Source organism: Grus americana, chromosome 18 (assembly GCF_028858705.1).
Source record: "Grus americana isolate bGruAme1 chromosome 18, bGruAme1.mat, whole genome shotgun sequence".
Taxonomy (NCBI): domain Eukaryota; kingdom Metazoa; phylum Chordata; class Aves; order Gruiformes; family Gruidae; genus Grus; species Grus americana.
The window spans coordinates 9,989,482-10,015,882 of record NC_072869.1 but is presented as its reverse complement, the minus strand read 5'-3'; the positions used below and the strand labels follow the sequence as shown (position 1 = coordinate 10,015,882).

General features: G+C 43.0%; 2 protein-coding genes across 9 annotated transcripts in view; one reads left to right on the top strand and one right to left on the bottom strand.

The window, feature by feature from the left end:
* The first annotated feature begins 681 nt into the window (after positions 1–681).
* On the top strand, positions 682–18,062 carry WDR45B (WD repeat domain 45B). 3 transcript variants are annotated; one of them, XM_054846542.1, is made up of 10 exons: positions 682–947; positions 6,663–6,737; positions 9,524–9,625; positions 10,236–10,323; positions 10,868–10,962; positions 12,650–12,840; positions 14,527–14,612; positions 15,443–15,544; positions 16,082–16,203; positions 16,557–18,062. In XM_054846542.1, the coding sequence occupies exons 1-10, from the start codon at positions 881–883 to the stop codon at positions 16,661–16,663; spliced, it is 1,035 nt and encodes a 344-aa protein (XP_054702517.1). In that variant the 5' UTR covers positions 682–880; the 3' UTR covers positions 16,664–18,062. The 3 variants fall into 3 exon arrangements, with proteins under 3 accessions (XP_054702517.1, XP_054702518.1, XP_054702519.1); XM_054846544.1 differs by lacking the exon at positions 682–947 and adding an exon at positions 1,082–1,221; XM_054846543.1 differs by lacking the exon at positions 6,663–6,737 and having other exon boundaries at positions 712–947.
* FOXK2 (forkhead box K2) overlaps positions 12,584–26,401 on the bottom strand; it is a 58,061-nt gene continuing 44,243 nt past the window's right edge. Inside the window, exons 9-12 of one of the 6 annotated variants that reach the window (XR_008579735.1) lie at positions 24,640–24,809; positions 20,090–20,322; positions 18,828–18,900; positions 12,584–12,804 (exon numbers count right to left, since the gene is read on the bottom strand). Coding sequence is in view for 2 of the 6 variants with exons in the window: in XM_054846523.1 (XP_054702498.1) it covers positions 24,613–24,809 (197 nt within the window). In the remaining 4 variants the exon portion in view is untranslated. Of the gene's footprint in view, positions 12,805–17,174; positions 17,308–18,827; positions 18,901–20,089; positions 20,323–22,883; positions 24,810–26,401 lie in introns of those variants that run through there. The other 5 variants (XR_008579736.1, XR_008579737.1, XM_054846525.1 and 2 more) reach the window with 5 other exon arrangements.

Sequence of the window (26,401 nt, the reverse complement as noted above, 5' to 3'; positions counted from 1 at the left end):
CTCCATCATCTTGCTTAAAATGAATTCACTACTGAACTCAGGTCAGGTTGCTTAGGACCTGGGGTCTTGAAAGCTTCCGTGTTTTCAAGGTGGTTGGGTGGGGTTTTTTGCAAATTAGGGGATCCCCTATTTTACTATGTTCTAACTGTATTTCTTCTGTTCTTACTAGTTTGATACTAAATATGCCCTTGGTGTGACCGCTTTCTACTAAATGGACCTTTAGAGCTGGGAGAAGGCCCAGGGGCCGCATTGTCCCATGTTGTGGTGCCCTGGCCTCCCCAGATGGAAGCTCACCTTTACCAGGCCTGGGTCACCCACCAGAGCTCCGAGGCCAGCAGCCCGGGGTGAGCCCTCCTGCGCTGGCCCTGTGAGGTGGGGGCTCCCCGCAGGCCTGCCTGGCCCGTGCAGGGTTCGAGGGGTAACGCTGGCGGCCCCTGTTCCTCCGGAGCCCTCAAAGCGGACTCGCCGCCCAGGGATGAGGGGCAGGCCCCCTCCTCAGCCAGAGCCTCCCCGTAGTGGGGCCCTGCGCCACCCTCGGGGCATATCCTCCCCGAGGCAAGCCCCTGAGAAAATCTCTGTCTCGGAGATGCATCTAGCCAGAGCAGACCCTCCCGCTCCTCTACCTCAGCGCCAGACGCAACCTCCGCCATTCCCCGTCGGGGCGTGGCTCAGCACCGCTCGATTGCTCGGCGCTCCTCGCCCTGGCGGGCGGATGGCCTCTGCGCTCGGCGGCGCTGCCTGGCAGGGTCGGAAGCAGCCGCCGGCCTGTCCGCCGCGGCTCGGCTCGGCTCGGCTCGGGCGGGCTCCCGCGGCGGGGCTGAGGCGGACGGGCGCCGCCATGGTGTAAAGGGCAGCGGGCAGACGCGAACGGGCAGGAGCCATGAACCTCCTCCCGGCCAACCCGCACGGCAACGGGCTGCTCTACGCCGGCTTCAACCAGGACCACGGTGAGATGGCGGGGCCGGGCCGGACCGGAGGGGGGGCGGTCGGTCGGGCTGCGGGGCGCGGCGCAGTGAGGGGAGCGGGCCCCGCCCGGCGCGGTGCCCGGGGCCGGCCCGGATTTAGGTGGGGGTTCCTCTCTCCCGGGTTCGGCCCTGGGCAGCCGGTTAGTGCCGGCAGAGGGGTGGCGGTTCGCCGTTGGGAGCCCGGCGGAGGTAACCACCTGGAGCCGGCGAGGGGAGCGCGGCGCTGGGTCTGGGCCTGCCGCGGCTCCCGGCAGCGGTGAGTAACCGGGACCCGGCGTGGGCGGCCTCGGGTGCGGGCGGGCGGGCGGGTGGCCCGGGGCTTGTGATCCGGTCCCTGGGGAGGCGGCGGGCGGGCAGGGGGCGATGTCCCTGGCTGTGACTCCCTCATCTTCCTCGCCGACGCTGACAGGACGCCCGAGGTCCGGTCGTTGTAGTTCTGTGGTAGATGTAGCCCCCGCCTGAAACAGCGGGGAAGGCTGTGTTTGCAGGGGTGATTTAACCCTTCTCCTCTTGTTTTAGCTCTGGTGTGCTCGTGTGTGTGTACCCAGCCACTTCGGAGAGAGTTGGTTGGGTGGAGAGGGGGGTGGAAGAGGGGAAGGAACAGGCGTGCTTAATGTGCATCTTCAAATACATCTGCCTCTCAGATGGTGGTTTGGTACTTGCTGCAAGTTGAGCTGCTTAAAATTGGCTAGCCTCCCTCTGTAGTTGTATAAGTCTGCCTTAAATCCTGTGCTTAAAGGGATGTGCTTTTGAACCTCCATTACTGAAAAGTTAACTCACAAAATGCGCTTTCTCGGTGTAAGTACTTTGCATTCAAATTTAATGGGATAATTTCTTCTTTTCTCTCTCTCTCGGTTTTGTTTTTTTTTGGCCTGATTTGTATTTTAAAAATGGTGGTTAAAACTACTAATCATATTGGCAGACAAGTCCAGAGATATGAACCACTGAAAAGCTTCAGAACTGTATGCTTGGTTTGTTTCCTTTTCTTTGTTAGAAAGGGGAAGGCCTTTTCTAGAAAGGGGGTGCATATGCCTCTTCTCACATTTGTCATATAAAAATAGCACCAGTCTTATGAGTAAGTGTCATTTTTGTGGAATAGGGAATAGAAGGTCATAATTTTGTAACATCCTTCTGTCTTAACAAATACTACTCTTGCCTAAGACAGTCTTGCAGCTTCTGTCACTGTAGACCATAGTTCATATACCTGTTGCTGATGCTGTTGAGGTCGTGTAAACACAAATTATTCTGTTGATTGTAGTCTAACATCTCTGATGACACTTTGTCAGTAGTATATCAAGCTGTTAATGATGTGAGCTTCTTGGTAGCTCTTTTCATGCTATCCTGTTGACTTGAAAATAATAGAATAGGTTTTCTTCAGCAACTCTGCACTTGTTTTCATCTTGCATTCGCAACGGAGATGGATAAACAGATTTTCGAGGATGAGCTTCATTTCAAATCTGCAGGAGTCTGTAATGAAGCGATAATATTTGATGCTTGGCCTGTGATGGGGCTGGGTTATAAAGAGAACTGTGTAAGAAGATAAATTTCTCTTTTACTACAAAATGCCTTTAGAACATCATTTTAGTGTGTAAAACTTCTTCTTTGTTGCAAAGATTTCCTTAAATTCTGTAGCAGTAAATGCAAAATAAACACTTTTTAAAATAATGTCACATCCAAAGTACATTAAGGAATTTGTCTTGGGAATCTGTGAGCTGACAGTATTCAAGTCCCATCCTACCTAGCCTGACCAGCCAATTGAATAACAACAACAAACTTGAAGAAAAACCACATTTGGCTTTTGTTTGCAGGCTCCCGGAGCTCTTCCTGCTTATAAATGATGACTTTTGAACTGTAGGTAGCGTGCTAACATTTTACTAGTTTAGGGTCTTTCAAAAGTGTTAAAGAAAAGGTAATTCTTTGGCTGCTCAATGAAGAGTAGGTAAGAGGAAAAGCTTGCTTCTTCCTTGTTGCTTCTACCAAAAATAGAAATGTGAGTCACTTGAGTGCTGAAGCTTAGTAGTGGGTGTCTGCATATATTGTCACAATAACCTAATTTCTTAGTAATTTAGGACTAGCCAATCCTGTAATGATAGGAAGATGGGAGGAATGATCTAATAAGTCTCTCCAAGTCGTAACTTCCATGACTGACCAGTGATGAAGCTAGCAGCTGCAGTTTTTCTGAAGTGTGCTTCCCTTACTCTGTTTTGAGTGATACGGTATTTTTATATTGGGTGCCTTTGCCACTTTTTTGTTTATAAATTAAAAAATAAAGAATCACTGTAACCCAGAAAAACCCAGAAGGCCCATATTGCAAGGTGTTCTCAGTTGTTTTAAAACAGAATACTCTGACTTTAGGTTCTTAATTTCAAGCTGGGGTACTCCTGATTTTGAGCACTTTTCTAATGTTTTCAGAAGGACGTTAAAGTGCTTTACAGAAATGAATAGACAAAACATCATAATAAATTACCACACCAGAAAGTATATGTGTAAATTGCTGACAAGTTTCTCTTTGGTCACTGTTGTAGTCTAAAGCTAGTTTGAAAACTGAGGTGTGGACTTGTTTTGGTATTGAAACACTTGGCTTATTTGTTCGGTCTCATTTAGCAGACTGAAATACTTGGCTGTAGGACCCTATAACTGTTAGTAGGATTCTGTGCTCTCTCTCATGGCTTTAGACAAAATTTGCTGTTGTGAGGAAAACTAACGTATTAGGAACTGTGCTTGCCATGGTCACTTCCCTAGACTTCACTGTTGCAATTTCTGGATCTTGTGCCCTAAAGCCTGCAGATTTCTTTGTCAGCTTGCCCTCTTCAGCTTGTGGCATCTTCTGGGGTAGTTGTTAATTTAGCCCCTCCTTTGTTTTTGGTTTTAGAAAAACAAATAAAACCCTCTGGGGCCTCACTGGGACTGTTGGCAAATAGTGCTTTTACTGTAGGAACAAGCACAACTGTGGGTTAGGGTAGTAATTCTGTGGAGATTCAGTTTTCCCTAGCACCTGAATTAATTGATTTATTTTTTAAAAAATAGATTAATTGTTTTCTGTCAGTGGCTCTTTGACAGCATGTCTGCCCCTTCCTAAAATGAGATGCAACCTTCCTGTGGAAGGAATCATACCTATTACTGCAGCAATTCCCTCTTCTGGCAGCCCTTCCACTGCTCTCATATATAAGAGCTTGCAAGCTGTAGCTGAGCTGTCAAATTTGTGGTCCCACTGGTAAACGCTGGGATCAGTCAGATGGGGAACACTGGGCTCCAAAGCTGTTCCTATAACCTGGAATTGAGTGAGCAGCAGTAATCTTCCTGTATGGTTTTCTTCTTGTTTGGCTCAGGAGTTGCCATGACTGAGAACTTCGTATCTCTGTCAGTAATGATCGACTGTGTGGGGAATATCACTGCTACTCGCATTCCCTCAGTTCTGGTGTATTGTCTCCGGTTTAAAATGTAGGTGTTCCCAAGACATTAAAAGCAGCCCACGTCTTAGTCACGAGGTTAGCCCTGCAGAAAAGCTGGAGTGGTGCTACAGGAAATGTAATGTCTGCATTTTATTGCATTAGGAATGCTCCGTTTGGGTTTGTTACAAACTGCTGATATTAAAACAAGTAAAACTTTACAGTGTTCTTTTACTATAGAACAGCTTCAGCATCCCTGTCTCTCCTGGAAATACAATATTGTGTTATAAAAATGTTGCTGGAAAAATAATTATATGGATACATACTACAGCTATAAGGAACCCATTAGTTCTCATCCTGTACAGTACTGTTTTATGTAGAGATAAATGCTTTCATTGTCATTTGATTTCTAGTTATCCCAGTAAAGTATATTGCACAAGGTGGCAGCTTATTAGTGCGGTAATTTCCACACGGCACACTCTTATGTGTTCGAGTGACAGAGCAAACTAAAGAATGATGCACTGAGAAGGGAGGAGGTGAAATGAATATGGTTAATTTAAAAGCATCTCTTTCACTGTTTTTGTTTCCTTTCCACATTGAAGGGTGTAGAGATGGATCTTGTAGTAATTTCTCCATTGTATGTGTGAGTTCAGTGAATAGGAACCCTAAGGATGCTGCCAAACATACACCCCCACACCTCATAAGAAGCTGGTCTGTAAAGCAGAGGATGTGTCTGATGCCTTTTTTTGTTGCTGTTACATTTTGGTTGGGGGTTTTCATGTTTGGTTTTTGTTGTTGTTTGTTTGTTTTTCAGAATGGTCCTACTTGGAATGACACTTTTGAAGTATTAAAAAGGAATCTCAAATTGGCTGCATTATTTTTCCCAAATTATGGAGTTTTTAAATGCATACTGTTGTCAAGATCGATTTTATTATATGTTTTTGTATTGTTATGTGAGAACATTGATTTTTGTTCTGTGTTATAATCAAAAATAAACAAGTCACTGATTGTATTGTTTCTTCTGACATCTTAACTTGCATCAAGGTATGAGCAGCAGAAGACATGTATTGAATGTTGCTCACTTGATCTCCAGTGAGCATATGCAATTTTTAAAATTGAGCTTATATTAAGCTAATAGTATGCAGCCCACACGGTCGGTTAGTTGCCTGTGTTGTGAGGACCGTCTCTGGCTGTTGTGAGCCTTTAGCGCCAGGAATACCTGAACCACTCTCTTGCAGTGTGAGCCTTTTTGCCAGCTTCTGAGCCATCACTGCACAGCAAGCCAGTCTTGTGTGCAGGAATCATGGGTCACCAGGCTATCAGCAAATGGTTTGGAGACCTTATGTTAAGAGTGAAGACTTCCTTCCCTCCTTCCCCTGCGATTTTTTTGGGTGCTGGGTTTGGGGAAGGGCTGCATTTAGACATAGCTCCTCACTTGTTACTTGGGGGGGTTAAATTGTTGCAGTCATTGCAGTGCATAAGAATAAAACCAGACTAATTTGAATATCTCTGTTCCAGTACCTTCAAGATCTTACCTGGATTTTTGATATAGTGCATATAAATTGTGTAGCAACTAATCTTCTGTCAGTCTGCCTCTAGCAACAGTAGCTGCTTCTAACTTCACACTGGCATTTCTTTATGTTAGTAACTGCATTCACCCATTAGCAAGTGAAACAGCAGGACAGGATACTGGTAGTTTGGTGGATTCCACTAAAAAGCCATATGCATAATTCTGTATGTAAAAGTAACTAAAATAATTCTCCAGCATATTTTAATTTGGCTTCTAATCAGTCCCTGGTTTAGATTTAAGCATGTAATTTTTGCGTCTGACAGTAGTAGGCTCTCATTAGAGCATTCTTAAAAACTGCGTTTGAGAAGCTCCCTTCTGTGGAAACATGAACAATGGATCATACTTCATATAGTTGTAATCACGGTGTAAATTTGGATCTAATAAGAAAGGAGGGGGTTTGCTTCATAATGACTGATGGACCATAAAAGTTAAAATGCAGATTTCCTTCCCTCTGTAGTGTATGGCATAGGATATAGACGGGTTGGGAATTGCTCTCCTTTCCTTCCATTGTTTTCTCACCTGTCTAAAAAGAATACTATGAGTAGAGGCCAGCACAGAGGACAAGTTCGCTAACAGTTTTCACTTGCAAACACTAACAAAGCCTGCAAATGGTCTTTGGCCTGAGTTTAACAACGCAGTTATCCAGTAATGCTCTCTTAACCCTCTGGCTCTTGCTTAGTTCTTGAGTATATCTTGCAATTACTATATATGTGTATATCTATGTGCTTTTTACTACAGGGTGCTTTGCATGTGGAATGGAAAATGGATTCCGAGTTTATAATGCAGATCCACTCAAAGAAAAAGAGAAACAAGGTAAAATGCTTACTTATTATACCATGCTAGTTCTGTGTTGGAAGCTCAGCCTCTTCTTTTTTTCTGTAAGATTCTTGCTTAGCTTCCCTTGTTCCATCACTGGAACGCTTTGAATAAAGCCACAAGAAGGGAAGTCCATGCCGGTCCTGAAGGGGCTCTCATGCCACTGCCAGATGTTTACGTGCTATTAATTTGCATAGAGCTGGCTGCTGATGAATTTGTCTCACCTTCTTGCAGAAGCTGAATTGTATTAGCTGTTGCTAATGTTTGTAGACCTGGATAGGAGATAAGTTCCTTGGTTATTCACAAGTGGGAGAAGAGTTGCTCGCTGTAGTGGTACTATGTACCATGGAGAGAAGTTGTTCTGTTCTTGCGCAGCAATCTGGATGATCTAGTACAGCAATAAAACTACTGCCTTTTTATTGATTGTAACGTTTCTCATACTTGCTTAGAGTTTTGCTTGCGAGAGCGCTAGTGAGCTCTAAATTTTATATTCTCTGTATGCTTAAAAAATTTGGGAGGATCTTAAGGCGATAAACCTGGTATCGTGCCTTAACAGAAAAGACTAGATGAACTATATTAGCAGGTAGTGTGGGTTTTTTATCAGAAAGCAAACATAACTGAGTCAAAATAAGGGAAAACAAAACCTAGCCATGTGATTTGAACCCTAAATAGAGGAGGAAAGCTGCCATGCTAAACAGGTTTCCCAGCATTTCCAGCCTGTTGTGATAGAAAGGATTTAATAAGAGGAAAAATGCATTTGAAATATCAATTCCTATGAAACCAGACATGCTTTCACTTTCTAGTGCTGTAAGAGACTTCAGTAACTCTTCATGTGGCCAAAGCTGACAAACTGTTTTCTGTTCTTAATACTAAATTCTTTCATAAGCAACATGTCTTGGGACTGTCATCAGTGATCGCGTGCTAAAAGGTTCAGGGTTCAGGTTGAAGTCCTGCTGAGTTCCTTCTCAAAACTCTCCCTGCCAGTAGCTCTGGACAGACTTCCACGACTCCTATGGTGAAAAGTTTTAATCTTAAGAGTCAGATTGCCTTTCCCTTGTGGATTCTGGAGATTGCATAGGTACACAGAGAAATCTTGTTCATCTTTCATGTGTATTTAAGCCTACCTGAGAGAGTCTCAGATGGAGCTTGTCTATTTGATTTCTGTAACCAAGTTTTAGCTGTTACACCCTGGCTTGTCTGTCTGTCTTATACCCAGGATTTCCATGAGGTTACCCATCTAAGCATCACCTGTCAGAACTGTAAAGATACTGGTGAAAGTGTCTGTTCTAACATAGATTCAGAACACATTGCACATTGTTAAATTATCTTGGGTTATCATTCATAAATATTTTATGACTCTTTGTTGCGGTGATAATACCTCTTCATAACAAAATGTGCTGTCATGCCTTAAATGCTTTAATGGCGTTAAGAGGAGGATCTGGTGCAGAAGAGGGTAGTGTCCAAATACAATTGTTCAGAAAGGAAAGTCAGCAGTCAGAAGTGGTGGTGAAGAAACCGCAAAGACTTGTATGAAATCCAAGGCTTGAATCTCTTTCCAGGCACCTATCTTCAGCGATGTGTAGTCAAGTCCCAACATAGATTCCTCATCCAGATGTACTGCAGTGCTGCTTGACATCTACACCCTTCATGCATATGCCTACATCTTTCCACGGCAGTGCTTCCTCCCAGCTCCTTGGACATTTCTGCTCTTTTCTCCTATCCCTGTTTTCTGGTCTCGCTTGAGTCCTTGTGAAATTTAACTTTTCCTCCAGCTTTGAAATGATTTACTAGTTTCGTCCATCTTTCCTGCTATAATCTGTCAGTGTGTGGAGGTGTCGGACAGTCTTTTAAAGTAGAAGTTTGTTTTTAACTGCTCACCTGCCTTGAAGGCCACAGTTACAGCCTCTTCTCCTGACAGTTCAGTGTCCTCTCCCCAGTGGAATGCCAAGCATCCCTCTAAACTATGTAAACAAAGCCAAGCCCCCACTCAAATGTCATCAAATCGAAAAATTCTTTTATTATACAGTCCCCTCGTTGATGTTTTGTTCCTCCACTTGCACCATAAGCATGGCATCTTACTGTACCTCCTCTGCAGCTGAGATTCTCAAAAAGAAAAAAACCACCTTTTCCTTGCACTATAAATGAGAAGCTGTCTGCACCAGCTGATGTCTCTTGCTTTCACCATGTTGTGCATCGAGTGGAGGCCCCTGGAGCTAGACCGTACTTCTTACCTATTCAGGCAGCTCTGGGTGTGCTCCGGAGAACAGCACGAGAGAGTCTAGTTCAGTTACATCTATGTGTGGTTTGCGTTCTCTCCTCAAATCCACCAAGTCTATAAAGACAAATCCCCTTGCAAATAAAAAGGTCCATGGCTAATGAACACCACTGGTATTTTTCTAAATGCTTGGTATTAGCATAACAGAGTGACACCAGACTTGGAACGTGTGAGGGGAATGAGTTTGAGCTAACTGTGGACAGTCCTTCTAAACATGTGTACAAACCCACCATGTAATAGAAATGATCAAGCTGCTGTGATGATATTGTTTGATCTCCTCTCATACAGCGTGTTTTAGTATAACTTTAAACCCTTGCTGGGCTTTTTCTGTATATGAAAATGAGGCCTGTCCCAACTGTGTGACAAACAGTGGTGATCTTCATTGCCTTCTTCCCAGGTGCCTGAGAGACGTGCTCGATAACGTGAGCTTTTCTTGTAACAGAGGTAAAAATTAAATGGCATTTTAAGAGGTTCTGACACTTCTAAATAAAATACATTTGTCTTCCAGAATTTCTAGAAGGTGGTGTCGGCCATGTCGAAATGTTGTTTCGTTGCAACTATTTAGCACTAGTAGGTGGAGGAAAAAAGCCGAAGTACCCACCTAACAAAGGTGAGTCTTGAGGAATAGGTCTTGTAAATGCGTGCCTTGCTATCTGTGTGACGCTGCCCAAAGAACTCCCAAACCAAACGCCGTGAGCTGGTGTCTGGTATTCTGAAGGTTGGATGCAGGGGGTGTTGCAGCAGGTTTAAGTAAATGTGGTGAAATAAGTTGCGTCACTGCTGTTGCAGTGTTAACAACCAGTCTGAGACCTGGTGTCAAAGTCCATGCTTCTCACAGGTAACTTTGCCAAGAGACTCAGCAACCTGAGGGGGAAGAGGTCCCAGCTAGCAAGCTTTGTGGGAAAATATGCTACTTTATTTCTTTGATAACCCTCAAAGCAAAAGAAAAAAGCTGATTGTCTTTAGAAAAATGTATTTTTATTGTTAGAGTTTACCAGCTCCTACCTGCACAAGTCATAGCATGAAAGAGCAGGTTGATATGTAGTAGCTAAACACCTTCTTCTGGTCAGCAGGATGCCGATCTGTAACTGCTTGGCTCTTGATTAGTCTTGATGCACCTCTTGATTAGTCTTCTCGGAAACTAGAAGTTGTTACAGGGGAGATGATGTGGCTCTTTGGATGTGCCCTGATGATCTAATGCACTCTCTGCACTGTTCTAGTAATGATCTGGGATGACCTGAAGAAGAAGACTGTCATTGAGATAGAGTTTTCTACAGAAGTCAAAGCAGTTAAGCTGCGAAGAGATAGGTAGGTACAATAATGTGTTTCAAAGGTGCGGCCTGGCTTTGTATGCTGTTCTTTGTCATTTCCAGCTGTTTGTAGGAAAAAGATCCTGCTTTAACACCTAAACACCACCAGCAATTAAAGGTAAAACAGGCTTTTGGGGGCAAGCACTAGGTGTTAAGAGATCACAGCTCGAGTATACCAGTATCTGGAACCTTGGTGCAAAGCCTGTGAGACTTTCTGGCCCTTAATGTAGGGAAACAGTCTCACGTGGCTACTGCTGACTGTTTTTCTAGGTATGGAGGAGCGTGAAGGGAATTCAAGCGGTTCGCTAGAGCAAGAGCATCTCTTAGCAGCTGGAGCCTGTGTTTGTGTGGGTGGAGGGGTTCTGCTGTCACAACTTTGGATAAAAGTGCTTTGCAGGCTCATAGTTGCAAGGCTGTAAGTCTGCTGTGACGGGAAAAAGGAACGTAGCCGTTGAATCAGTTGAAAGCCTTTGCAGATCTGAATTAATGTATTTGTCCCTGTTTTACCCACCCCAAATCATAGAACTTCTTGTCTGTTTCAGAATTGTGGTAGTCTTGGACTCGATGATTAAAGTTTTCACATTCACACACAATCCTCACCAGTTGCACGTCTTTGAAACCTGCTACAACCCTAAAGGTTAGTTCTGTGTGTGAGTTGGGAATGGAAGCAAGTTTGTTCTGTTCTTGACATGCTGTTTACCTTTAGCTGCCTGAATAGGTTTCACTTAGTAAGTTATGCCCTTTGGAGATGCTTTTGTGTTTATAAAATGGTTATTAAAATTTATTAATTCTTGGCACAGAAAAGCTTTTTCATGTACTCCTGTTATGTTATAGATTTTATTTCTAGAAGAGCTATATGCTTTCTTCTGTAAAGAACCTGTAAACTCGATGTATTTTGTGCTGCAAGCTTAATTATAAACACAAACTCTTAAAGTGCATCATTCCTCTTTTCCAATAGAGCTAGAACTGTCCAACAAACTATTCTCTACAGCGTCAAAAAGAGCCTAATTGGCAAACTGGTATTGTTCTTTTCCAATAGCAAGGTATGGCTCTGTCTTCTGGTGAAAGGAGCAGAAGGTATCCTGCACCAAGCCGAGCAGTAGTGCCCCAGGCTAAGTACTGTGTAGTGCAGTGACCTCTAGGCTCAGGTAGGCATGGGAGGGGAAGGGCTTGGGTTTGACAGAAGGAAATGCTTTTGTTGCAGAAGGCTTTCCTGAAAAAGGGAGGTACTGTCTGGAAGGAGAGCCTTGAGAGAAGAGGTGAGCGTACCCCCCAGTAAGCAGCACAAGGCTAGCTCTGTACGTGCAGGTGTAAAACCGGAGGGGTGTGATCACGCCGTGTGAATGCCTGTCTGCGGGCAGAACTGGGCCCTGCTCTGCAGGTGGTGAGAGCCCAGCGCACGCGCCCTGCCTGGGGATGCTGAGGTGGCTGCAAAAAGGAGACTTTGTGCTGGTGGCTTACAGCTACTTGAAGGGCAGCTACAGAAACGATGGAGCCAAACTCTTCTTGATAGTGCCAGAAGTAGACTAAGGGTGTTGGCCACGCGTGCTAGCTTGGGAGGATCAATGTGGACATCAGGAAGATGGTTTCTCCACCAGGAGGTTCCTGAGGCCTGGAGTCCCCAGCGGTTTGCAGGCCTGCTAGAAGCAAGCGTGGATTTGCTGGCCGCACTCGGGGCGGCACAGCCTAACTGCAGATTCGGCGTGCGGGCTGGTGGAAGGTGCAGTAGAAGGATGTTGTTTCTCCAGATGCCCACCCGCTGCTTGCTGGCTGCAGGCTGGTTACAGGAATTTACTTGGTACCGGCAGAACTCGGGAGAGACGTGATTTACCTTAAACCGTCTGCAAAAAGTTATGAAGAAAAAAGTGCAAGTGCCATATAAGAACCAGGTTTAAACATGAATTAATAATAATCAGTCTTACTGATGGAGGAGAAACTAAAATATCACCTGTTATAAACTCTTACCCTTTTTGAGCTGCTAAGGAGACTTTTTTTTTTTTTTTTTGTTAAATAGCTTTGCTGTAACAGACTGATGGAGCTGATCTCTGAAAACATCCAGATTTTGGATAACCACAACTAGATTACTTTGAAATAAAGTGATGAGAGCAAGTTAAAATTATGCTACTCCCCTACTTCTCTATGCTCTGCACTTATGGACGGATCATGTTTTGGGATACTGCAATAGCCATTAAAATGAAATTCTGATTTACTACATGTATGTTCGTTTATTTGGAAATTACGGATATTTTAGAAACTTATGTTTGAAAATTTTATTAGGTTATGGGAACTACACAGTTACTTTGTTGTTGTTTTTTGTCTTTTAGGTCTCTGTGTCCTTTGTCCAAATAGTAATAATTCCCTTCTTGCATTTCCTGGAACACACACTGGGCACGTGCAGATAGTGGATCTTGCCAATACAGAAAAGCCTCCTGTTGACATACCGGCTCACGAAGGAGTCTTGAGCTGTATAGCTTTAAACCTGCAGGGAACAAGAATTGCAACAGCATCAGAAAAAGTAAGAATAATCTCTTCCTCCCTCTGATTTACTATGTGTGCTAGTGTAGTAACTCCTGCTAAAATAGGAAGCCGCATCCTTTCCTAGGAAAGACATAGAAATGAACTGGAAAATGTCGTTGAACTACACGTTCTCAGTCTTTCTCTTTACTGCTCCTTTAGGCTAACCAAACGGCAATGCAGATGCCGTGCCTGAGGTAGCGTTTATGGTTTAGCTGACTGTAGCAGCGACTCTTCAGTGACATTTGAATGAGATCTGGCCCAAGCAGCTCACACTTCCTGTGTTCTTCAATAAATACTATTAATTTTAAAAATAAAGGGGGGAGGGGGAAGCTTATTGTCACTGCCTAGCACCAATAAACCCCTTTGGGCTGGGCTGATGCAGGGAGGTAGAAGGAATGCAAAGCCAGCCGCAGACCTGCCTGCTCCCTGGGAAGGTTGGTGACAGCTGCTAGTGAGCTTCACCCCCAAGGGCTGATTGGCTCCACAGGAACGTAAGGGAGACGTACACATCTACCTGGGCAAGTTGGGTACTCGCTGCCTTCTTCCACTCACTGAAACGAGTTTCTCAAGGAGCTAAATTAATCCAACAAGTCTCTGTTCAGAATAGTTTCTACTGCACAGCCTATAGCTCAAAAAGCTTAAAAAAAGAAAATGCAGCCATAGTCTCTCTTAACTAATTACTGCATGTCTTCTAAACAAAGCTCTTAAAGCTGCCGAGTCTATTGCTAAATAGTATTGCTAGAATAATAATCTGTTGAATTTGTATTGAGACATTCCTCTCTTTGCATAGAGAAAAAGTTCAAACAGCTTTTTCACATTGAAATAGGAGTATGAGCAAACTGCCATGCTGTAACCAACATCTCCAGATCACGTCTTAAAGCAAAACCAAGCTGACATTTACCTGAATCTTCCTCTGCTGGGTTCTGTTATTTACTGGTGTGCGACTGGAGAGATGCATTTGTTAACCAGGTGTACAACACACGTGTAGGTGGCAATGTATACCTACTCTTCATCAGATGAAAGTACTGCTGAATTGTTGATCACTTTATTTGGGATACAGTGACTTGTTTTGCAGCTCTGGTGTCAAGCTTAGCTTACTCTAAGTGAAGTACCGGTTTCCAGAGCAGTATTCTATCTGTAACCTGACTCAGCAGTGGGGTCTCTGATTTGGATCAATACAGATAATGAGCATGTGATAGGTAACTGATTCTTCTAGATTACTTCAACTGAACTAATTGTAAGACAAGCCCATCCACAGCCGGATTATACTGAGGTGGGGAAAAAAATTGCACAGTAGCACTCGGAGAACTGAGTATGGGGAGCAAGAAAGAAACAACTCGCAGAACCCAGGCACAAAAGGCTGTACGCAAGTCTACTCCAATGACCACAAACTAATGCCAGGGCTGCACTAGTGCTTTAGACTGTAACTGGGACAGAACTTCATTAGTTAGTAGCTAAATAACAAGGTTGTATACCAGTGTTATAACACTGTGGTGATGGGTGGGGCAGGGAATCAGTATTTGTCCCAAAAATTAGCATGAAGAGAAGTTCTCTCAAATCTGCTGAGATGAAAAAACCCAGTGGTGTGTGTAGGGGCACAGTGGTCAGAGAGACTTCTGGGATGTATTCTCAGATGTAAAGAGTCATCTTGTCTTTCATAATAGAATGTTGATTACTTTTCCAGGGGACCCTCATAAGAATATTTGATACTTCATCAGGGCACTTAATCCAGGAGCTACGACGAGGATCACAGGCAGCCAATATCTACTGGTACGTTTAACTGCTTCTGCCTTGTGTTCTTGTGGGTGTTGTGCTGAGGCAGCCTGGCAAACGGCACCCGACTCACCTTCAGAAAGCAAAAGGGTGTTATGCTGCAGTGGGCACGAGGCAGAACTCTCCTGGCAGCCAGCAGTCCCAGGGCTGCGCTGGGGCTGTGCTGCTTCCTCTGTGCTTGGTGCTGGCAGCTGCCTGAAGCCGGGCACAGGTTACAGGGGTTGGGAGAAAAACCAATCTACTGCTGGGCGCACCTCTGCGGAGAATGAACTGTAGCTGGGGAGGGGGGATACTTTGACTTCATACTGGAACATGGGGAATGCAACGATGCAGTCTAGCACTCCCCAGAGAGACTAGGATGAGTACTGGGCGCGAGTGGAGTGTTTATTACAACACAGTGCTGCTCTGCGTGCAAGAGCCAAGGCAGAAGTTTGACTCTAACCCACTGCTGGAAGTGGGGAAACTTCCACTCTGGTACTGAGCACCACCGCTGGGTAGGAGCATTGCACACTTCATCCCATCCCTGCCTGCACCTTCAGCAGAGGTCAGGTGTTCTCTTGCAGCGGCAGAACGGCCCACACCGCTTGTGTCCATGTCAGGGCAGCCTGCTCCATGGCCAGTCCCAATAAACTGGGTCGTGATGGGGCTGTTCATCCTATCGGCAAAGCAGGGTTGGAGGAGCCGTGGCTCCTCCAGGAGAGGAGCTGGCAGCACCTTGCTGGCCGGGCTGGCAGCTGCTCTAGGCAACCGCAGCAGCAGAATTGTGGACGCCAGAAGCTGTGGGTATGTTCCAGTAGAAACACTGCAACTCTCTGTATTCTCTACAGTATTAACTTCAATCAGGATGCTTCCCTCATCTGTGTATCCAGCGACCACGGCACAGTACATATTTTTGCTGCAGAGGACCCTAAAAGAAATAAGCAGTCAAGGTAGGGCTTGAGCCATCTGGGGAGGACTGGGGGTGGCCTTGACCTTTTAATCAAGTTTAAAACACTGGTCCTGTCAAGCAGAAGCAAATACCTCCATTGCTGGAGGTGGTGAGATTTATCTGCTGTGCTTGAGTGAAGTTGCAGATTTAGGACTATATAACAACTGCCAAGTTTGCAGAGCTGTACAATTCCAGCAGGAGGTCAGGGTGGTTTTTCAGTGGCGATCTCTTGGCACAAACATACTTTGGGGACACTTGACATAAAGCCCTCTCTACTGAAGAAAAAAAAAAAAAAAATCAATCCCTTTGGCAGTTTTTGCAGTTGCTTAAAAACATAAAGCCAGAGAGGTAGTTGTACTACCTAGGAGGAGAATCGTACATATTACCTGATACTTAGTAGAAGAAAATAAAAAGCCAATCAAAAAATAGCAATTGGTGTGAACCCTGCGACTTGTTCAAACAGGCCAGCAGTTCTAAATCAACTCTAGTCACCACCTTACTAAATTGTTATGCCTTTTTTTTTTTTTCTCTCTTTCAGTTTGGCCTCTGCCAGCTTTCTCCCCAAATACTTCAGTTCCAAATGGAGTTTTTCCAAATTTCAGGTTCCCTCAGGCTCTCCATGCATTTGTGCCTTTGGAACAGAGCCAAACGCTGTCATAGGTAAGTAATGGCACCTTCCCTGGGTTCTGTCTGGAGAACCAGGTTTTGAACCGCACTGGCTTTGAGCTGGAGGGAACGCTCAGAGGAGACACACTGCATGTCCCTGTCAGCTGAGAAAGGAACTCTGGCTGCTCCACACTGCAGGCGAGTGAGGTCAGACAGTGCCCGGGGTGGAAGGAAGGAAGCCTGGGTGCAGTGCTGGGCTGACTGATGCTGCATGAGGACCCACTTACCTTGGGTCCCTCCAGAACACCTCTCTGCTCTGTTGGCTTGAAAGGTCAGCTCCAGCTCTGGCTGAAGGAAGAGTGGTTCCTCAGGAGCAGCTGAACTTAACGTGTTTGTTTTTGTTTCAGCAATATGTGCAGATGGCAGCTACTACAAGTTCTTATTCAACCAAAAAGGGGAATGCTCAAGGGATGTCTATGCTCAGTTTCTAGAAATGACGGATGACAAGCTTTGACTGAGCTGAGGGAGTGCATGGGTCAAAGTACAGCCTCGGCTATTCCACATCTTTGGAAGGACAGTATATGAATGTCCAATACTGATCAAGAAGTTTAGCAGACCTCGCTGAGAAGCCTGGCCCAACATGATCAGAACAAGCTCTGAAGTAGTGGACTACATATGTTTATTCTTATTTCTGCAAGTATTCATCATTAAAATCTCTTTGGGTTACTGTCATCAACTCAAGTTTTCAAGATGTGGCTTTCAACAAGCTTGTGCCTATTGGGTTTCTCTTAATCTAAACTGTGAAATGACTTTAGATTAAACACGAGTGCCTGCCACACAAAGATCTGCAGGGGGCTGTACAAATGTACAACTAGCCTTAGAAAAAGGGATGTGAAAACAGAAGATTTTAGGCATTTCTTTACTTTCGCTGAATGGCTGGGAGTGGGGGAATACTACACATCATGCTCACATAACACTCCACCAGCCTGGCTAGGAGTAGGAGTGCTGCCTCCCCCCTCCCCTGAGCACACCTTAGAGCAGAAAAGGTGACAAGTACGGAGCCATAGACGACTGCAGCTTGAGTCACGCTTGTCCTCTGAGCTGGTGTGGGGCTGGGTGGTGGGAGTTGTGGGGTCACAGACTGCTGCTCCTGTACACCTGTGGTGGGGGTGAGTGGTCAGCACAAACTGTCAAAGGTGCCAAACTGTAGGTAGTAGCTGAAGGCACCTTTAGGCACTGGATGACCCAACTACCCTCCTTGGTGCATGGAGCAAGCACCCAGGGCACTCAGCTCCTGTATTTCTAGAGGTGATTCCTTCTGTAACAGAACAGCCATTCCAAGTGTAAAAACCACCCTCGGTACTGGTGTGACAGCTGCTTCCAGCACAATCAACGAATGAGGTGGCATGAAGTATACATCTCTGCAATGGCTTTAACTTGCAAACTTTTTTTTTTTTTTAATTTGAGATGTTGCATACTAAATACTGTTGGCCTAGGGACAGTTAGGTTAGACTAAACAGACTGACTTGTAAACTTTCCCAAAACTGTTACATGGCAACTAATAATTTACTGCTGGACTAAGGCACAAGATACTAAACTAGAAACTGGAATAGACACAAGCTCTCTGTTCACAGCATTAATTCCTGGGGGAGGGAAGTCTTGCTCTTCTGAAACGTAATTCCACAGATGCTTCAAACCTGACATGCCAGTTCACTCTAAGATCGTTTAGCTGCAAACTCTAAATTTGACAAGTTTCTTCTAGTGTCACGTAACATACTAAGGACTAACTTCTACGCAGGTTTTGATGTCAAGGTTGCATGTTGCTTTTATGTGTATTTAATCACAGAAATTGTTTTGCACACTTATTTGTAATATGTTATTTCTTTTAAATAAAAGTGACTAATTTTGCTGTATTCACTGATGATCACAGCCAAAGCTCCTACTGCCCTAGGTTTTGGGGAATAAATATGTAACTGAGGAAAGAGGGGTGGTGTTGAAGGACAGAAACTGAACATGCTGCCCATGCCATGTAAAGACGACATCAAGTACACAAATTACTGCCCGGGACAAGTATGTACCAAAACAAGTCTAACTTCAGCTAACCACAGCTGCTCTTCTGAAGATTCTTAACTTCTAACAGCTGTGTTAGCAGCGTGGCCAACTGGAAACTGCCATCTCCCTGGAGAAGTACGTGCACAGGGCAGCATTAGGGACTGTTCTCCACAGATGATGTAAATGCTCCCTCTCTGGTGCAGTTGTAAGCTGTTTATGATCCAGTCAGCTGTGCTCACTTTAAAACAGCAAGGAAAGAGTACTTTAACTGAGACATGAAGCCTTCTGCGCAGAGCTCTGAAGGTTTTGTGTATCTCCATCTGCTCAAGCACCATCATCTGCCCTCCGTTAAAGTTACCCTGTCGCTGACCAGGCAAACTATGAACGTATTTCTTGGTTGATTAAAACTCTGCTGAACTTGTAAAACTTCCCCTAAATGCCTGTTCTAGTGTGACAGTAAGAATGAAAATAACACTAACTGCACACGCAGACACCAGTGCTGCGCTAATGATGGAAGCCCTTAACACATACCTAGGTATAATCTCCAATTCCTCCTCCTTGCACTACTTGCAAACCCTTACGTATCTAGGCTGTTTTACAGGGATCAAAAAACCAAATCTTCCCACCTGCTGCTGGCTCCAGCTTGCTCTGCCAGTACTTCATCACATCACTTTCTGCTGTACTGCATCACGTAGGTAACTGAAAGCAAATTCTGGTTAAAGTGGGATAGTGGATAAACAGACCTCTACAATAAATGAAATAGTATTTTAGTTAGCCACTTTTTTTGAAAATAAATAGTATGTTGAGTACTAGATCTCATTAGTACGAGATCCACGTTGATCTATTTATGATAGTGTGTGGCTGCAGTGTCCAGTTACAGCGTGGAGCTCAGAACCACAACAGGCAACAGCGCTCCCCTGTGCTGTGGTATACAGCAGTAACGCTCCCCGTGTTCTGGGCCCTGCACGGAGACCCAGACTTCCTGGGCAGGACCTTACAGAGTCGCTTTCCACAGACAGGGGCACGCACTGAAGATGACAAGTTTTAGAAGATCAGAACACCTTCTGAACGTAGCCCTGCTCTACATAAGGCTGCAGAGAAAAAAAGAGCAAGGCAAGCTGTCAGAAGTCTACTTTATGTGACAAGAGGATTAAACAGATTTTAAAACATCAAGTTGTTGGCTTACGATGAGTATTATGGCTCAGAGGTCCACTACGTGCAGCTGTCTTAACTAGAAACATGGCTTTGGGAAACAGCCCTGCTAACAGCGCCCCGCTGACTGGGAGGGAAATGGGCTGGTGGCGCAGACTGCGTTACTCTGTGAGGAAATGGCAGAATTTGCACAGCAAGCCTAAAATACAGCTATTCCTGAAACAATGTATTTCCACCACCATCAGCTATTTAAGTGTATGGATTATTAATTTCTTTTGTATTTAAAATAATTAAAGGCCTACTCTCCCCCTGTTTTGCTGTGTTTTTCTACAGCACCTGTGTCACAGTGCAAAATCCTGAAGGAAAACTAAAAGACTGGCCAGTGCAATAAATTCAATGGTAATTCCAGGTTATTTGTCAGCAGGAGCCACAGAATACAAGTACTTCTTTTGGAAGCTTTAGGTATTCACATGAAGGTGGAAAACACAAGATTCATCAGTAAGTTAGAAAACGAGAGACAAGTCTAGTTCTTACAGGCGTAGGCCAAAGGGGGTGCAGCAGACACTGCTGACCGATACGCACAGACTACAGAACAACGTGTGCTTCGGAAAGACAGCCTTGTTCTGGAGTCACACGCTACCTCTCCCTTAGTAAGCCATTTCAATGCCCCCAGCTTACTGCCTTCCCCCCCCCCCCCCCAATCTTCTTCCCCAAAGTTGTATTTGTTTAAACAAACCAATGACTCTGGTCTGGATGGTAAGAGATCCTGTGAAATTTCACACAACAGTCCATTCTTTTTTGTTGAAGGAATAGGTTATGCTCTTTCAGCTTCAAATATTCCAGCCCTTGACAGTAGTTTTGTAGCCCTCCTTTGATTTCTCCCCAACTCTTGAAAGTATTGGCATGAAAACCAGACCCAGCACTCCAGTAAGTTTTTTTAGTACTTCAGACAAAAGCATTTCCCCAACTCTGATCAGAGACAGAAAGAACATAACTAATGCATAAAGAAGATCAGAAACCAAACCACCATTCATGAAAATTATTCCAGAAAGTGCACATCTCACTAAACTTATTTAAAAAAAAAAAATCATCTCTCTGTTAGTATGGCAGTCTGTGCTAAACCAATACATTTGTGGCCAATGTTTTTTAAAGTCAAATCACTCAAATAATGCAAAATCCCTGGCTAAGTACCTGAAATCAGCGCCAAATGCTAACACAACTTCAAGAAGAATAAGACTCTCTGATACAAAAAATAATTCTTAACTCAAAGTCTGGCTTGATTAATAGTTAGGAAAGAAAACAAGTAGAACCAGGAGTAAAACTTGTTTTCATCTGCCAGGCCACAAATAAGATCAAGAACAACCTGATGGGTAAAAGCAACTCATGCAGTTACTAACTTCAGATGTTCCCTTTATCAATTAATTTTGTGTCAGACACAATGCAGGATTCTCAGTAAGAATGTTGAGCTATGTAGTTAAGATGTGTATTGAAAGAGGTCAATCAGGTTAGTAGAAAGCAGCACTGAATTTAGTGTAAATAAGATATATATATAAAAAAAATAATTTTTTCGATAAGTATCACACACATATATAAAATCACAACTATATAAAAATCACAACTCAACTTGTATTAATGACTACCAACCACTCAAAATTTACCTTTTGGGGGAAATTAAATCAAGATACAAAACAGACCCCAACACAGATAGCTAAAACTTCAAGTTCCACTTTTGGATTTCAGAATTACAAACCCCAACATTTAAAAATGAACCTCGATTGTAACAGCCATGTAAGCGAAGGCAAAGTCTTCCCAGTTTTGCCTCCTGTACAGCAATCTACACTGCAAAGTGGTTTACAAAGCAGAAGTGCTTTTGCAGGTATCTGTTGGGATTAGCATGGTACAGGTATTTACCTCAATCAGCAAAATGAGAAGTAGCATCATAAAGGCTGCTACCACTGTGGTAAATACGTTGCAACGTGGACAGGGGGAGGCAGCAGCTCCGAATGGAGACCAACTACACCAATCAAAAAGAATCGGGCTTTCACGCCACTCCATCCACAGTCCTCTCTCATTTTGAAGAGTCGGTGTCGCTTTGCTGGATCCTACGATACCCTACAGCTGCCGAAGGCAGAACTGTCATGCCCAAAGGCAAGAATATCCCGCTGCCCAGGGGACCATACTGCCACCCTCCCAAACCTGCTGGGACACGGGGCCACTGCCACACGCAGCTGGATCAAAACCAGAGCTGGCGTAAGGGCAGGGAAGGGGATCTTGTGCAAGGAGGACAGAACATGCTGGCCGTGGGGGTGAACGCTTCTGTCAGTAGAAGCAAACACATGCTTAGGTCTTCCATATGTTAGAATTCTGAGTCTTTTTCAAAGTCATTTTAAAGATTACACAAAAGCTGACTCTTAATGGAAAGAACAGTGAACAGGCAGCCTAGAAGGAGCACAAAAGGAAATAATACCATGCATCATAAAACACAAAAGGTAACTGGAAAGGTTACATCAACTCCTGAAAAGAGGTCAAATCTCTACGTACATGAATCACCTGAAGAAATTTTCCATTTGCAAAAGAAAGATCATATTGACCGTGGGAGTCCAGGATGATCAGCACGCAAGACCAAATTAAGAAAGGTCACAAGCATCACCTCAGAAGCAGCAGCGTGACAGGAGTCTCATTCAGCCTTTGCTGTTAGGCGGTAACCATCGCTGCATTAACATTGGGAAGCACATAAATACGTAGACAAACCAGGGAACAGTTTTGTTTCAACAACCCAACGACTCAGTTTAGTAAGGCCTGACATGTAAGACACAGAAGCCTGCGATAGTCAAAAGCACTGAAGATTATCCCACACGAGCATTTTTCAGCATCACCAAAAGCACGGATAAGCATACTTTTTTTATATAACACCATAAGCAGTTTTCTCACATCACACAGCTTTGTCAAAGAGTTTATCCATCTGAACAAAGGCACATTCTTGTGCCAAATTCCACATGCACCAAAAAGTGTAAGACAGCACCACGTTAGGGAATCAGGACCCAGACCATGTTCTCATCTCCCCCTCTACCCAGGAGGGCATCATGTACAGCTTGCCTGCCATTAACTGATGGTAACAATCACCTTGGCTTGGTTGGTCTGATACCGTTTCCTGTGGCACTACCAACATAAATTGGATCAAGCACCCCAAAATATACATAAATATTTCAAACACAGTTGTTGAGTAATTTCAACTTAGTTAATTTGCTGAATAAAATTTAATTTTATTTAAAAAATCTTATACACTATTATTCACCTAGCCCTAGTTGTGAACAGATTCTCACTTCTGAAAATAAACCACATTCTAGTCAATTCATTCAACACCAAATTAAATTACTAGTACTGGATTTTTTTTTCTTAAAAAAAGTATGTTAAAACTTTACTTTTTTATTTTTAAAACCTCTAAAGAAAATGTTGCAGTTTTACAGAAATGTTTCTTTTCAGGTTATGCTTTTTTTTAAATGCCTGTTATAAATTCAGCTTGTGTAGAGTTTTTTTTTTTTCATAGTTTTTTAATATGTATTATCTGCAGAGACATTGTAACAGTTCCATTTTGTGGATGAACACAAAACTTGTACAGATTTCTCATATTTGGTCTTTAGGTAAATAGTTCCCAAAAGCTGCCTAAATAAACCACTCCAAACTGTTCAGTCCATCATGAAAATACAGTTTTTCCTTTCGTAGTGGGAAAGGAAATATAAATAATGCATCATTATTACAGAAAATGACAAAAATCAGATTCAAATTAAGCCAACTATCTAGCTTTCACTCACCTTACTGCATGAGGAAATAAGACGTTATGTGAATTGAAGACTGAACAGCAGCCTCACGTTTAAATTTAATTTTGAAATGTAAAGTGGAATCTATTACCACAATTAAAGTGAGAAATTACCAATACATTTTAAAATGTTCAACTGCAGAACACACACTTAAAAAAAAATTATTATAATAATACGGTAGCCACTGTTAGAAAACCACAACAGCTACTCTTAATGGAGACCCAAAAAGGTCAGTGTATGACATCAAAAGTGTTACGGAGAAACTGGTCAGATTAATTTCTACTGATGGGTGCTTAAGCTTAAAAATATCGAATATACCTCTGACAAGATAATTTTACTCTCTTTTTAAAAGGACTTGTGATAAAGAATTTCATCTTTCTAAATGAAGAACAGTCTGTTATCTTAAACATACACAATATTAAGCGAGACTCTTGTTTTACTTTAGACTGGAAAAATATGCCAGGGACAGTCAAAGTCAACACAAAGTAACAAACAGCAAAAGGTAGCAGAAAGAGAAACAGATAAGTGCAGCTCTGGTCAAATTCATAGCAGTTCTTTACGTCAGTTAACGGCTCATTTACATTGTAATTTCTAATCAGTTACATGCAAGCCCAAAGAAGCATTTGATCACTACACATGGTAATAAAATTTGATTAAATTTATCAGGCAACTGCTAAAATATGAAAATTTGCAGATGTAATAAAGTAGCTTTATCTGAACTTTAACAGGACAGACAAAAGTAAATCATTCCATTGGTTAAAAAAACCCTACATTCAGTTTTTTACCAAACAAAATTTCACATGAAAAGTATTGTGTGATTCCAAAGTTTCCGGAGTAGAAATGGAGTGATTTGAAATGTCAAAGACCCCATTATTTTGCAAAGAAATGAAAATACACCTCATAAATTTCTAATTCCACATGTGAACAACAAAATACTGCATATCTACCAACAACTGCATCGGGTAGGTCATTATGAAAGGCTAGCTGCCAAGATGTAGGAAATGGCTCCTTGCCTCTGTTCCCTTTGAGGAATATACAATCGTTTGAAACCAGTTCACACTAAGCGCTTATCATGCTGCCGTTACACTGAGATACTCAGTCCTTAAAATAATCTGATAAAGATTTTTTTAAAGCTGCAGCCCTCCCCAACACTGTATTTCTCAGTGTACACAGTTCAGTAGGGGGCAGGGAGGAGCGGGGTCACAGCCTCTGGAACAAGATGGTTTGCAGTTTGACTTTAAATTACCAAGTTTTAAGGCCACCTGTGTTGGGTATTTTCAGTGCTGAAAGTTGAAGTCTGATCACAGGGCCCCTTTCCCCACTGCGTGAGAACATGTTCCAACATTTTAGGTGTTATATTTAAGTGTCTCCTTTTGGCACCATGGAGTTTATTTTTTTTAAAAAAAAAGAAAAGAAAAGAAAAGAAAACTCCCCTAAGTTTCTAGTTCTGGCTGCCTTTATCACTCACTGCCACAGATGGGGTGTCCACGTTAACAGCTATGACTATGCTCTCTCCATCTTCTGTTTTGATACGTTTGAGTTCCTGCTGTTCTGACTGGTCTCCGTTCTGGCGCTTTGTTGGAAGAGATGCCGATGCAGATGCATGGGTTGCTAACATATGCAAAGGACTCGCAGCAGCTGGAAAAAGAAAATAAAAACTTCAGCACCCTAATCCTTGACAAAACGGATGATGCTGAAAACAAACTTGCATTTTCATTAAAATGATTAATTCCTTTACTTGTACCACAGGGGATATTAGCAATCCCAGTTGAGATTCAGGTCCAATTCTTTAATCTTTGTACAAACCTGAAAGACATTTTCCCAAATCACTCAACATTCATGCAGATTTGGACAAAGGTGGGAGAATGGGAAAGGATCTCCATTTTGTCAATGGGGAGCTGAAGACAGAGAAAGATTAAATGACCGAAAGCCAATCTACACCGTAATTTGTGCCAGAACCAGGAAGCGAATTCAAAATCATCCCCTTTTTACATGGGTTCTGGACGTGTCTATGGAGCACTGCAGAATGCATTACTTGGCCTGGAAGGAGAGCACCACCATGTCATACTCATCTGTGGCCATAAATTATTTAAGAAAAGCTGTGCAATTCACACAGCCATGAGATGCACACGACTCAAGTAGCAATTCCGCTTTCACAAAGGATGAGACATTTACCCACAATGTAAGGAAAAGGCAGTGCTTTAACAAGTAGTATTATTAAGAAATTACATACGTGATTAGATTCAAGTGCACACCTGAATTAGATCTACAGAAATGTATACAGTTCAAACATCCTATACAAGTTTCTAACCTTTCTCATTCCACAGAAGAGACAGTATGAGTCACCATTCATGGGTGAGTACAGTTCTTTAAACCTTCTGAGACATCCAAAGGTTTCTTCCCTCTACTTGTTAGCAGTCCATTTCTCAATATCAACCCTGACTTTACCAAACCAACTATTCAAATGTCTTTGCAAATAATGCAATATACTAATTATGTGTTTACTTGTTCATTGCATTTCTTGAAAATTTATCTTAACATTATTAAACCACCTGCTTTTTTATACACACGAGCTCCCTTTCTTCAGCATCACTGCTTTGCTGACTTTATTACATCATTCCCTGCTAGTGGAGCTTAAACATGAAGTCCATAAGAAATTCTTATTTGCTAAACTTGTTGTATTTGTTCTTAGTAAGCTCTCCTGAGAATACGTGGAATATCACCTCTGCATGTAACCGAACTGTTCTGTACTTAGTGTTTAGTGGTAGACCAAATACTTCAGAAAATATTTCTTTCATACAAAAAGCTTCACTGTGCTGTAAAATAACTTGTTGGTGTATCTCAGTCATTCACCTTCTATTAAAAAAGTTATTCCTTGTACAATTTCTGAATAGATGCCATAGAGACAGTTACTTCTGAATAAAATGACTTACTGCAAATTTATTCTTGCTAAATAAGAACACAAAGTTAACCCCTCATCTTCAAACGTGCCTTAAGACTATTACTGCATTATTCACTCCAGGATCTGTTTAGTAAAAAGAGACTTGCTGGCTGCAGCCACAGCTGACACGTGTTAAGTATGAACTACAGAAAAGAGCAATGATGTTTGAAATCTACACTGAAAGTCAAAATAAAGACTATCTAGTTACATTTTATTCTGCAATAAGAGACCTGAATTTATTTTGGAGTTCACAGCTTTCAGTTAGACTGACAGGTAGTAAAAAGCGCTG